Source organism: Pyrus communis, chromosome 2, assembly GCF_041283825.1.
Source record: "Pyrus communis isolate YQ-2024b chromosome 2, ASM4128382v1, whole genome shotgun sequence".
NCBI lineage: Eukaryota > Viridiplantae > Streptophyta > Magnoliopsida > Rosales > Rosaceae > Pyrus > Pyrus communis.
The window spans coordinates 15,744,534-15,757,952 of NC_142566.1; the positions used below are offsets into that span (position 1 = coordinate 15,744,534).

Genomic DNA, 13,419 nt, shown 5'->3' on the forward strand with positions numbered 1-13,419 from the left:
CCTCTTCAATTTTTTTTCCTTTCAATATTTGTATCCTATCATTTGGTATCAGTATCTATACTTATATGCTTCCCATGATTCAAATTGAAATTTTCGTTTACAGATCAACGGATCTATAAAAAAATTTGGAAATTCTGACATGTGCTTGGGTGGGGAAATTTAAGATTACTAAGGAATTTTAAAATAAAAGAAATTGAAATGCTGGAATTTTGTTTTCTAGAATTTGCAAATTTTCTTCTAGTTAACCTATAAGAACAATGAAAATTTAAATATGGACTTTAATGTGTAGAGTCAATAATATATAAATGATGAGAGATAGTAGTTAAGAAATATGCTAGTAGTGGCTACAACAACTGGGGATACAATGGTATGTAATTGTGGCGGCAACCATAATAGGGATGATGGTGGTGGTGGTAATCACTCGTGGTTGAGGTTGTTGTTGTTGTTGTTGTTTTTTTTTTTTTTTTTTTTTTTTTTTAAGTTCACTTATACGAATTTAAAGGTGACAACTATTTATATAGAATTTAAATTTTGAAATTAGAGGTCCCAAACTAGAAATTTTTTTGGATTAAGTACATAAATTTCTCCAATCTTTTAGTGTCATTTCAAATAAGTATCCAACCTATTAAAAATGTCACATCCGTTAAACACCAGTTAAAAATCTGTTAAATTTTTTTAAAAGTTCATGATAGCATAGCCTTTGCCAACTAACAGTTACCACCATTCCCATCATGCCATCACCTCCAAACCCAACGCAAACCACCAAGTCTACCCTACAATTCAAGCACCAACATTGAGAAGAAGGTTATGAAGGTTGCTGAAATGGTATGGACTGTCATAATGTAATCACCACCATCTTCACCGCCCACAAAGAAGAACTGGAAACTTTACTAGCCGAGAATCAACAAATGAGGAAATCACACGAGCAAAAACAGACTCCTTGAAACCCTAAGTGGATTCTTAACCTTCTTCTCGTTAAGAGATTGTTCTCTTGATGTCATTTCAATTTGGATCCATTTTCAATTCAATTCATTACTTGTTTGACCATTGGGTTCCATAATATATAATCTATGTTTGATATTTAGATTCTGAGGCAACTAAGATTAATATTGCTCCCAATATATAAAGTTAGTGAGTTTTGAATATAATCTATGTTTGAAAAACTAACTAGGGGATAACGGGAATGCCATATTCAATAGGTTAGGTACTTGCTTGGAATGTTTAAAAAAATGGAAACTAATTGGAACGACACTAAAAGGTTGGGGGTTTTGTTGGGATTTACGGCTCAAAATTAGGATGATGCAGAAATTATGTTTGTGTTACCTTTTTTTTTTTTTTTTTTTTTTGGTGTCCTATTTGGGTTTGGATTTGACTTCTTAGTTGGATTCCTTGCTTGGTGGAGAGATTTTGTTAATTATCTATTTGATTAGGATTTGGATTTTACTTCCAATTAGGATTAGAATTCTCATGGTAACCTAAGTCCTATGCACTATAAATAGGACCTTAGGGTTTAGTGTATTTTGATGTGGCTCATTCGTGTGATAATTTCGTGAGAGTCAATTTGTGAGTTTGTGAGTTAGAGAGCAATTTGGGAGAATCATCTCTATTAGTTTTGGGTTCTTTACTCGTTTGGTTTAGAGTCTATAATTTGTGGGCTTTGGGTTGTGACAATTTAAACACTATTGTAATATCCATTTATTTAGTGAAATTCATCACCATGCTTCACCCGTGGATGTTGGATTTAAGCCAAATCATGTAAATTTCTTGTGTTCTTTTGAATTTTTCTTTGCTTTCACCTACAATGTTGATAATTGATACTTTATTAGAATTCGTTTCTGTTTGCGCATAAAAGTACAACAAGTGGTATCAGAGCCAGGTTTCGTCTTGGGCTTTGCTTATCAGTCTCTATGAAGTCTTTTGTGTCATTGCTGAAAGTTGATACTAAAAATTTTGATGGGAATGACTTTTTGACAATTAAAGATGCATGCATTGTTAGTTCAACAAGGACTTTTGAAGACGCTCAAGAGTGTGAAGGCTTTGCCGAATTCATGGACTGATGAGAAAAAGGAAGACGTTATGGGGCGAGCACTTGGAGCAATCCTACTGACTTTATCTAATGAAGTCTTGGGTGAAGTTGGTAACGTCAAATTTGCCCCGGAGTTGTGGCTCAAATGGAGAGCTTGTATATGACCAAATCCCTTGGTAAACGATTTTATTTGAAGAAAAGTTTGCATACTCTTCGTATGGATGAAGGTGCATCAATTCCTAAGCATGTTGATGAATTCAATAAATTTATGATGGATTTGAAAAGTGCGGATGGCCAAATTAGTGATGAGGATTATGCGATAACTTTATTGTGTTCTTTATCTCCTTCATATGAACACTTTGTCGATACCATGCTATTTGGTAGAGAAAGTCTTGGTTTGGAAGATGTTAAAGCCGCTTTGAACTCTAAAGAGCTAAAGAATAAGGTGTCTAACACACAAGATGGAGCTTTGGTAGTTCAAGGAAGGAATAAGGAAAGGGGCAAAATTGGAAAGAATACTTATAGCTATTGTCATAAGGAGGGTCATCGGTAAGTGGATTGCACTAAACTCAAGGGCAAAAAGAAGTTGTTTGATAAGTCTTTTGCTAGTGTTGAGGCAAACATTGCAGAAGATTGTTGTTCTGAAGTCCTCTAAAGGTTATGCGAGGAGGTGGAGCTTGGTACTCAAGTTCTTTTGGTGGAGTGCAATTCGCACTTTTGCTTCATATGCTCGAGTCTTTGTTTGGAATTTGTTTTGTATTTGTTAGTTTCCGTAATGGAGTTTGTTGGAGAAGGTGTTGGAGGAAATTTCAAGTTTGAAGGCTTTTGGATTTTTTGAGTCTATGTGGAGATCTGTTCTTTGAAGTATTTGGTGATCATTTGTGCGTTTGTAGTTTTGGTATCCCACTTTGAAGTTTATTTTTGAAAGTTTGTTAATTTCTCACCGAGGTGGAGATTGTTGGGATTTTATGGCTCAAAATTAGAATGATGTAGAAATTAGGTTTGTGTTACCTATTTTTGTTTGGTGTCCTATTTGGGTTTGGATTTGATTTCTTGGTTAGATTCCTTGATTGGTGAAGAGATTTTGTTAATTACCTATTTGATTAGGATTTTGATTTTACTTCCAATTAGGATTAGAATTCTCATTGTAACCTAAGTCATATGCACTATAAATAGGACCTTAGGGTTTGGTGTACTTTGATGTGGCTCATTCGTGTGGCAATTTGGTGAGAGTCAATTTGTAAGTTAGAGAGCAATTTGAAAGAATCTTCTCCATCAGTTTTGGATTCTCTACTCGTTTGGTTTAGAGTTTGTAATTTGTGAGATTTGGGTTGTGAGAGTTTACTCTTTTGTAATCTCTGTTTGTGAGTTGTTGGCTTTATGCCGAACCACGTAAATTTCTTGTGTTCTTTTGACATTGTTCTTTGCTTTCACCTATGACATTGATAATTGGTACTTTGTTAAAATTCATTTCCGTTTGCACATAAAAGTACAATAGGTTTTAGATACTAAATCCATTTTTTTTTTCTTCAAAACTTCTAAATTTCTATGTTTGTGAATCCAAACAAAGCAATTGATGCATGTCAATTTATAAATTCTAAACTTTTGTCCAAATACCAAGTTATTTCTCCCATCAAGTCTAATATTACAAGTTCATGGTTTTGCTTGTCTAACCACACATCAGTTAATACCAAAAGCCACAGGGCATTGCCAATTGCTTTACATAAGCGACTACTCAAAATACAAATTAGTTTACTATATGCATTGCAAGCGCGTGCTAATTACTAAGGAACGATCACGGCATTGAGCCATCCATTTCCTGACCTCTATGCACGTTGATCTGCAAACTCCGTCAAGCAGCTTTTTCGCATACCACGAAACTCCCCGGATTGATAGTGATGCTCTTTGTGCAGTTATCTGTTTTGTATATCCCAACCAGTCGATCGGCCAACTCAAACATATTGTTCCGAAGGCTGTACAAGACAAGGCGTATAACGTTATATATACTGACAGACTTAAATTCAAATAATACCAGCGATTTCTGTTATAATCCACCGGAGCAATCAATGGTTCAACCAACCTTATGATGACGAACTGTGCATCCTTCGTTCGGTCCTTGATATAATGCCCCACGATAGAGACATTCTTGAAGTCTGCAATAACATACGAAACATAGAAATGAAATTTAGCCAAAAGAATAAAATGGGTAAAATTGATGTGATAAGATTAGAAATTTAGCTCAAGCATTCATCAAAAAGTACCTAGCGCAGCATCGATTTCATCCATCACATAAAGAGGGGTAGGCTTGTAATGGTGCAGGGCAAAAATAAGAGCCAATGAGCTCAATGTCTGCAAGCAGTAAAACGATCAACATTATACATTTCATGTATATGACAGACAGGTGCTATGGGATCTTTAATGGAAAACAAGGAACACCGAGTCAGCACCTTTTCACCACCAGATAAATTCGCAATATTCTTCCAACTCTTCTTTGGCGGTCTGACGCTGAAAACGACGCCTTCAGAGAAAGGATCCAGGGAGTCCACTAGCTCAAGCTCTGCATCACCTCCCAGCGTGATCATCTGTGTATATATAACAGAAGTAATAAAGATTAGGACCAGGAATATGAGAACCAGTAAGAACAAAACAAAGAAGATTCAAGTTCTGAGCAAAGGAATGAAACATAAGCCGTATCAGCAGGAAGGTTCATAGCAACGAAACATTTAAGATAAAAATCATAAAATTAAAAGCATTAATAAATGATGAAACACCATGTGCTACTAGCTTACAAGTGGCACAAGGTATGCCTGTATCTACGTAAAGCTTTAAACTGTTGTACAAGCTCAATTGTACACAGCAGCAGCATTAAAATGGAACGTAAAGATTAGAACCCATAAAAAAGATAGAGAGAGATCAGTTGACGAACCTGATACATTTCCTTTAATTTCAAAGAGATTGCATTGAATCCTGCCATGAATTCGTCCAGCCTAAGATCATAAAATATTCAGTGAATTAAATTTACAGTTTGATAACATATAGCACAGGAAAAAAAATTTAAGAAAAAAGGTGGCATGCCTCTTCTTTCTCCATTCATCATACTGCCTCTTTATATCATCACGCTGTTGAGTGACAGTGTTAAGATCCTCAACTCGTTCATTATATAATGAGACCTTTCTCCGATACCTATTGCAATAAACAATTAGAAGAACTCTGCTTACAAGTCAAATTAAAAAATCTTTGAAAATGAAGGAAAACATACTCTGCGATTGAATCTAGATTTGGATTCATCTCTTTCAATTGTGCTTCTAATAGTGCTACCATTTCAAGTGCCCTTTTAAGGTCACAAGGGTTATTAAGAATTTCATCTGCCAAGGTAGCTTGAAGCTTTTCAGGATCCACTAAATCTTTCTGAATTCTGCAAGAAAGAGAAAAATATTAGAAATGTTCAATACACCATTTCAAACAAGTATTTTCTGAAATCAACATACTGTTCCATATGCTTTATAAGGGAAGTTTGCAAGTCGTCAAGCCTTTTCTTGTAACCCTTCCCCTTCAACTCAAGCTCCTTGTATAGCTTCTTCATATCTTGTAATTTAAAATCAGCGTCAACCTATGATATCACCAAGCCAATCAAGTAGTAAGAACTTTAAAAAGCTTAACTAACAGCAGCATTCCAAGGTAACATAGTATTACTATGCCGAACAAATAGCAAAATAACAGTCGTGGTAAAAGAAGAAGCAAGCATGGAATGTGACCAATTGCTGCTAAGTTCCAGTTACCAATTATAAGGTTGTGCGTACTGATCGTCGGATCAAATTTTTCTAGTATTATGACAATAGTTACCACCACTGAAATTTGAAAATGGTATTAATTTTTCATCATAGTACCTGTGATGCGCGCAGTTCATCCACAGTCCTTTTCATTTTGTTGTAGTCAGATTTTGCTTGACCCAAGATATCTTTATGTTCATCAATCAGCTGCACAAGATATAACCAAATTATATAGAATTTTTTTCAATAATACATCAGCTCATAGAAATAGAGTAATGAAGAAAGTAAACCTTCTGTATTCCCTCGTAGTTCTCCTTAACTACAAATGCCTTCTGTTCTATTTCTTTGAATTTGGAACACACGTTTTCCTTCTCCTTATCAAGTCGTTCTTTCTCAGTCTTGGATTCTTCAATCATCTTTGTCAACTTCTTTATAGTTTTCTGGCCAGTCTCAATCTGGACTTTGCGGCGGTTAATCTCAGTATTGTTTTTATCAATATCCTGACAATTGAATAGCACCTATTAGGACAGTCCTTGCATTATAGTAGCTAGGATGTTTCATAGAGGTGCATATACTTACAGACTGAATCTTATTGACCTTTAGCTTCTGTGCTTTTAGTCTTTCGCCACCAGCATTTTCTATATTACTCTGGAGTTCTGAGGCCTACAAACAGAAACAGACAGGAAATGGTCAGATAAAGTGAAAAAAAATCATTGTGCCTGTCTGCGTGTGACAATCAATTGTAATTCCAGCCATTCTCATAATTTTTTAATTGAATTACCAGGTAGACCAGAAAACACAACTACAAACCAAGATACAATGGTCTGTGTTTTATTTATTGTACACTTAGCCATCACGATTAGCTGCTACTTCCAGGGACAAAAGTCATAAAGGAGTTCCTCACCTTCTCCTTCAGCTGCTTTGAACCTTGTATGAGTTTATCAATCTCCTTTTCTTCAACAGAAATAAGATGCTTGAGTTCAGCTAGGCGATCAAGCTCATCCTTCTTTGGCTGTGAAGCAGCCTCCAGGGAACCAATTTGTTTCTCAAGATAACTATGTTGCGAATTCAAACTGTCAATCTGTTTCAAGATGAAAACTTTCATTCAAGGAAATTCTTTTCAAATACATAAACCTAGGACAACACATAGTTCCATATGAAGAATCACCTCTTTCTGACTTTTAGCTAATTCCATCTCCAAGCGTGTAAGTGCTTTTTCTGAGGCTTGATACCTCCGCACTGCATCAGAAATTTTTTGGCGGATGGTATTTAATGAATCAACCATGGCTGCGAGCTCCTTCTCAGCATTTGCAACAGCTTCTCCTGAAACACTGGTTGCACGAATAGAAGTGCTCATCTTTCCACCACGTGGCTTACTTCCTCCGCCACTCATAGTACCAGATTTTTCGAATAAAGAACCATCAAGTGTTACCACTCGTCGAAATTCTCTGTTTCCGCCATATGCAATACGTGTTGCCTAAAATTGAAAATAGAGTGCTGTTTAATTGCTTTCAAAACTAAACAGAAATTTAATGGAACACTAAAGCAATCCACAAGACATCACAATTGTATCCTTGAGAAAAGGAAATCAGACTCAATAGGCTGACTGCTTGGGTCCTTCCGATTGTGGCATTCATACAAACTAATTCTCAATTAGCAAGCCACAATTGAGCTCATCAACTTCAATAAGGAAAATTGATAAATACCTGATCAAGGTCTTTAGCTACAATTGTGTTTCCCAAAGCTGCAAAGAATGCGAGCTTCATTCTCTCATCTTGAACTCTAATTAGATCAAAAAGGCGTGGAACTCCTTCTGGAGTGTTTACATTCTCCTTCAGCTTTGGTAAAAGATCACCTTGCTTTTCCTGAGATATTGAGATACAGCATGAAATAAGAATTTCATAACTCCCCAATACCCACATGCAATGTATTCAACTATGGTTGTACGATCTCCACAGTTGGAGATATATAGTAGGTGCCAAGATATAACCTCCATTTACTAGAGTAATTAAGTCACCCTAATGCCAAACCAAATGTATATCTACTACACTTTTAAAAGCTAGCCCAGGACACTTTAAGGACTTCCCACATAACAAAGCTTAAAAATTTAAATGACAATTCGTCCATTTCACTGAAACTGGACTAAAAGTCACCTCCCCACCACCCCCCCCCCCCCCAACAGTTTAGGCACTTATACAATCCATAAATGTTAGGATTTGGTTTCTGCAGAACACTGTAACATGGGATTAATACCAATATCATGAAAGTTGCAACGCCAAGATTCTCCCTTCGGAGTAGCTCAACACATGCTTGGGCTGCACTAGTTGTTTCCACCACAATATAATCAAGTCCAGCGCAAGCTGTTGATATGGCAACATCATATTTTGCTGCAAAGGCAATTTTTCAAATGGGAAGTTAATTCCAATGTATAAACATATGAATATGTGCTTTTGACAACTAATAGTAATAAACGATAGGATTAAGAAAAGGATATGCACTTCGGTGTGTCAAACAGGAATCGTGACTGTGTGTGCCACTTTTAGCGTGGCACAAGGCACTTCACCAAACAAGAAGTACAAATCTAAACTTTCACATATGATAATATTAACCATGGATAATGACTCCTTAACCACCTAGTCCATTCATTCAGTTCAGAATTGTGAAGGTCCTTATGGCTTGATTTGGAATGAAATTGTTCTTCTTACAACATAAAAATCCTATATTTCGTTCTTAAGAAAAAGGGATGTTACCTTATATTGAAATACGGATTTCAATCCATCTAACTTAATAAATTGGGTTTGTGATAATTTGTAAAATACATATGCTTGTTATTAGCATTAGAAAGTGACCCTTTTATAATCAAAATAAATTTAATTAAACTTGGATTTGTTTTTTGTTATTTAAATTAAGATGTAATGACCTTAATGTATAAAAGACTCTAAACTTGAACAGCAAAAGAGTTACAGCAATTAAAAATTAACCTCAATGAGACCATCTCCAATGGTTGGGCTAAAAGCCAAATATTTTAGCCCGGAAAATTTAGCTTTTAGCCCAGAAACACTGTTTCTGCTCCAACCATTCTAGCCTAAAATTTTAGCCCAGGATTATTAAATAAATGATCTTAGGGTATTTTTTTTGTTAAATTAAATTTTTTTTTTTAAAAAAATACATATGTAGACTATCGTAAATTAATTTTATGAATATTTTAATCTAAAAAAATTTAAATTCCGATAAATATTGGGTGGAGTCCACTCCGATTTCTGGGCTAAATTTTAGGGGGAATTTGGCCTTGGTTTAGCATTTAGCATTTAGCCCAAATTTTCACCTTGGGTTGGAGTGGGTTTGGGAGGAAATTTTGGGGGGGTAATTTGGCTTTTAGCCCACCATTGGAGTTGGTCTAAGCAGAACACTCACCATCAATAGCACCTAAATCACCCATCCGGCCATGTATTCCCTGTATTCGGTTGGACTCCTTAGCATGTAATATTGCTTTTAAAACTGTTCCTTGATTCCTTTCAGAATCTAAAACCGACTTAAGTTCTGCAACCTTCTGTCTTGCAGCTTGTTCAGAAGGAATCAGAGCTTCCTGTTCTCTAATGTATTCCTGCAAAAGACTATATGTTGTTACCACATCAATTGAGATGAAAAGGAATAATTTAAAAATAAAGAGATCAAACATCATCTCAATAATGAAAATACAAACCTGTTCCTCTTTACGAGCTTCGATCCCTTCAAGCTTGCTCTTTTCTATTTCACTTTGAACTTTTGCAATGCCTGTGCTTTTTGTTTCAATACTTCCTGATATATCAGCCATCTGCTTTTGAGCATCTTCAAAAGCTGCACGACCAGCTTCGTGCTGAAACAGTAAGAAAAAGTTGAAAATTATCCACATGTCTATATCCTCCTCACACTAAAACTTATAAGTTCTTCAATTAAGGGAGTAGTTCAAAAGAAATATTTTAGTTTTTAGTCACAGGTCACAACACAAATATCTTTTACTATAATAGCAAGAGAAGACACTAAGAATATCTAAAGCAATAATGTCACCATTAATTTATATTTTATTTCAAAAAAGTGTCAATGCCAATATTATTACAACTTCACCTTTTCATTTAAAAGCTTCTGTTCAGTAGATGCAACTTCAAGTTTCCCCTTACGCTCGATCAGTTGCTTTTCCCATGGTTCTAATTGAGCACGAACCTTCGTAAGCTCAGAGCGGTATCTTTCAGTTTCCACTGCTTGTAAAAAGAGAAGCAAATGACTTGTTAAACAATCAGCAACATATCTGCATCTGCTAGGGGGAACTGATACCTAACGATGAAAACATTATATAGCAGACATTGAAACAAGCACATAATCATCCATGTCAACTATAAGATATAAAAAGAATGTAATGGTGCACATAGATGCAAAGCACCTTTTGAATAAATAAAATTATCATATATATAGTATACTCTGGTCCACCAAATTTTTATCATATTAAGTGCATCACATAGATTATGTGAACTTTTTATTCACAAGAATGTTAAGACAAGTCTAACAAAAAAGTCCCAACATTTGAACAATTGTAATTGAAAGAAATCACCTTTTGAATTTTCTGCAATTCCGTCCAAGACTTTTTCTTCATCCAACAAGAGTTTTTGCAGTTCTGGAATACTTTTCTCAAGTTCAGGGATCAGATTAGTTGAGTCCTCACACTCCTTCTCAATGTCATTAATCTTTACTGAATCCTGCAGTTGAAGTCAAATGTTTAGTGTATGCTTGTTTTCACTTACACAGAATAATGCTTTTCCCCTACCTTTTCAAGTTTATCCTTGAGTTTCTTGATCTTCTGCTTCACATGCTTCAGATCCTCCCGATATTTAACATCCTCCCTTTCAAACTGCTTAAATTCTTCCTTACATTTTCTGAGGTTGTTATCAAGTTCCTGGTTTATTTGTACCAAATAATAGAATCTAGTCATGTTTTGACAAATGACCAAGACAGTATAAGGATCAATGTACTCCAAATTTCTTCTAACAAACAAGAAATTCAAGTGTCAGTTAGATAAGCTTGGCTTGCAAGAACAGAAAAAGCATGTAAACCAAACCTCTTGTTGTTTCATGTGTTTATTGTGCACAGATTCAAGCTCCTTCAATGCATCATTACTTTCCTGGATCTTCTCCCTGAAATAGTATCCTAGTTCCTCAATGAAAACAAGTTCTGAATCAACTGAATAGTACTAGTATGAGAAAGTTTACCTTTCAGTTTTTAGATTGCCTTCTAAGGTGGACATATTTCCATGTAGATCAACCATTTTTGCACTGGTATCTTCATGAGCCAACTTTGTGGCTTTCTCTTGCCATTTCAAAAGTGACAACTCTTTCAGCATGTAGGCTTCTGCTTCATTCTTCACATCCTGTTTAAATCATTTCAAAATTTCAATAAACCATATCAGGCAATGGCCAACCAATGTGCTAACTATATTTACCTCCAAGCCATCTCTTTCTTTCTCTGCCAACTTGACCATTTGCACCACACCGGATCTTTTTTCATTTAGGGATTCTAACCTATGACAACAGTGAAGATAATCATCCAGTCGTTAGAAATATGAGCATTCCATATCAGACCAAGAATGCTTGTCTGTCCTCTAATGTCTTGGCAGAAAGGTGGAGTAAATTTATGTTATCCAGGAACCAAAGTTTCAAAGCCACCCAAGTGTACACTTTTTTATCTTTTTGTAAAACATCCATGCATGTCAGTTTCCATTCTCTAATCTTTAAATTTCTAGTCAGCTAAAAGAAATTTATGTGCTTGCAATTCTACAAGTAGGGTGTAGCATGTGTGATTGAAAGGAGAGTGTATGCAGGAGGAGGATTATAACATGTAAATTTTCAGTGAACTAGAACAGACAAAGTACTCACTCTTTGAACGACTCATCAATCTTTTCAACATATTTGTTAGTTCCAATAATGTCTTCAAGGTATTCGAGAAAACCTTCATCATGGGATCCTTGAGCTTTTGGCTTCATAAGTGAAATCTGCTCAACTTCACCCTGATAGTGACAACAAACTCACTCTTAAAACCCCGAGACAAACTTACTCAAAGTTGAAGAGCTGCATGTCAAAAATCGAACCTGAAGAATCAGAAAACGATTGTTGTCCAGGTCAACTCCTTTTCCTTTCAATTTCTTGGTAACTTCCGTGAAATTGCTTGTACGGTCATTAATATAATATTTGGAGGAGTTATCACGAAACGCTACCCTAGTAATTACAAAATCACTTCCTTGAACAGCTTCAAATGTACCATCATCCTGTAACGATTGCAAACATAGTTTGCATACTACTATATTCATTACTAAATACCAGAATAAACCCCAGAATTAAAAAATTTCGGAAGAGCCCTGCAGTTCCAGTTAAATTGATTGCTCTTTCTAGAAAACGTTTACCAAAAAATAAAACACTTGGAACATGAAAGTTTATACGTATCAAGGGCAAAAAGCAAAAACAAATGAGAAAAGGGTAAAATCACCAAATCAATGATCTCCTGGAAATGAACAGAAACTCCAGCATTATCCAGATTCTGGTGATTAGTGGAGTTGTGAATAAGCTCCGATACTTTGTTAAGTCGCATCTACAATTATACCGCAGATTTAGGCGAAAAGAAAAGTATAACCACAGCCGAAAAACAAATAAATCATATAGAAATCGTACGAACATTCGACCTACCTGCTTAGCTCTCTTTCCAAATACAAAGAGCATGGCGTCTATTACATTGCTTTTCCCACTCCCATTTGGTCCAACGACTGCAGAAAAGCTCTGGTTTTCCCAATAATTACAATTATTAATAGATAAATCAAATTTTCCGCAAATTAACATTAATAGCATTTCCGTCGGCAACAAGAAAAACCCTAGCTTCCAATTTTACAAAATCAATTGAGCCTGTGAATTTTCATCAAGCTAATTAGGAAAACCTAACCTTGTGGAAAGGACCGACGCGTTGTTCGCCGGCATAGGACTTGAAGTTCCTCATGACCATTTCTCTGATAAACAGCCTGGGACCCCTGGATGCTCCGGGCCCCGGGTCAGAGCCGTCGGCCATGAACTCGTCCTGCGACTCCGACACCATTTTCTTCCGAGTCAACTCGGTGAAGCTCTTCGTTTCTGCGAAGTGGAAGCGAGATGCTTCTCGGAGAAATTGGATCCTCAGGATTTTAGAGCTCCGCCAGTCCTCACTGGAATGTAAAGCAGTTTGCTTTCACTAAGCCGCGGTTTTAGATTTGAATTTTTAGTTTTGAAAGGAAAATTAAAAAAAAAAAATAATAATAATAATTATTATATTTTATTGGGAAAAAGATTAGAAAATCTGAAATGTGGTTTCGGCGGGAAAGTGAGAGTTGCGAGGGATCTCAATTCTGAAATTGGGAAGTGGGTTGTGACTCGTGGATCGGGCTTCTTCGCGAAAGAGCAGTCCATGTCAACAATGGTACAGTCTTGGCCTGCAAAACAAATTTGGCCTCCCACAACCAGGTTTTAATTGATTGATCATTTTTTTTTTTTTTTTATACAAGCGATACCGCAGAAGGAATTATTAAATTCAGGTGAAAAAGGAAATGCTCTTGAATTTTTTCATAAAATTAAAATA

At 35.9% G+C, this 13,419-nt stretch overlaps 1 protein-coding gene across 1 annotated transcript; it reads right to left on the reverse strand.

Moving 5' to 3' along the window:
* Positions 1–3,629: 3,629 nt before the first annotated feature.
* On the reverse strand, positions 3,630–13,082 carry SMC3 (structural maintenance of chromosome 3). Its single transcript, XM_068488570.2, has 28 exons — positions 12,754–13,082; positions 12,504–12,593; positions 12,307–12,408; positions 11,912–12,088; positions 11,700–11,830; positions 11,267–11,345; positions 11,037–11,194; positions 10,886–10,961; positions 10,595–10,723; positions 10,382–10,526; positions 9,901–10,031; positions 9,500–9,652; positions 9,211–9,400; positions 8,050–8,183; positions 7,503–7,661; positions 6,965–7,273; positions 6,701–6,877; positions 6,376–6,459; positions 6,087–6,296; positions 5,914–6,003; positions 5,515–5,636; positions 5,286–5,441; positions 5,102–5,209; positions 4,953–5,013; positions 4,474–4,608; positions 4,288–4,375; positions 4,107–4,179; positions 3,630–3,999 (listed from the first exon to the last, which is right to left on the reverse strand). The coding sequence occupies exons 1-28, from the start codon at positions 12,901–12,903 to the stop codon at positions 3,879–3,881; spliced, it is 3,738 nt and encodes a 1,245-aa protein (XP_068344671.2). The 5' UTR covers positions 12,904–13,082; the 3' UTR covers positions 3,630–3,878.
* Between the last annotated feature and the right edge of the window lie 337 nt (positions 13,083–13,419).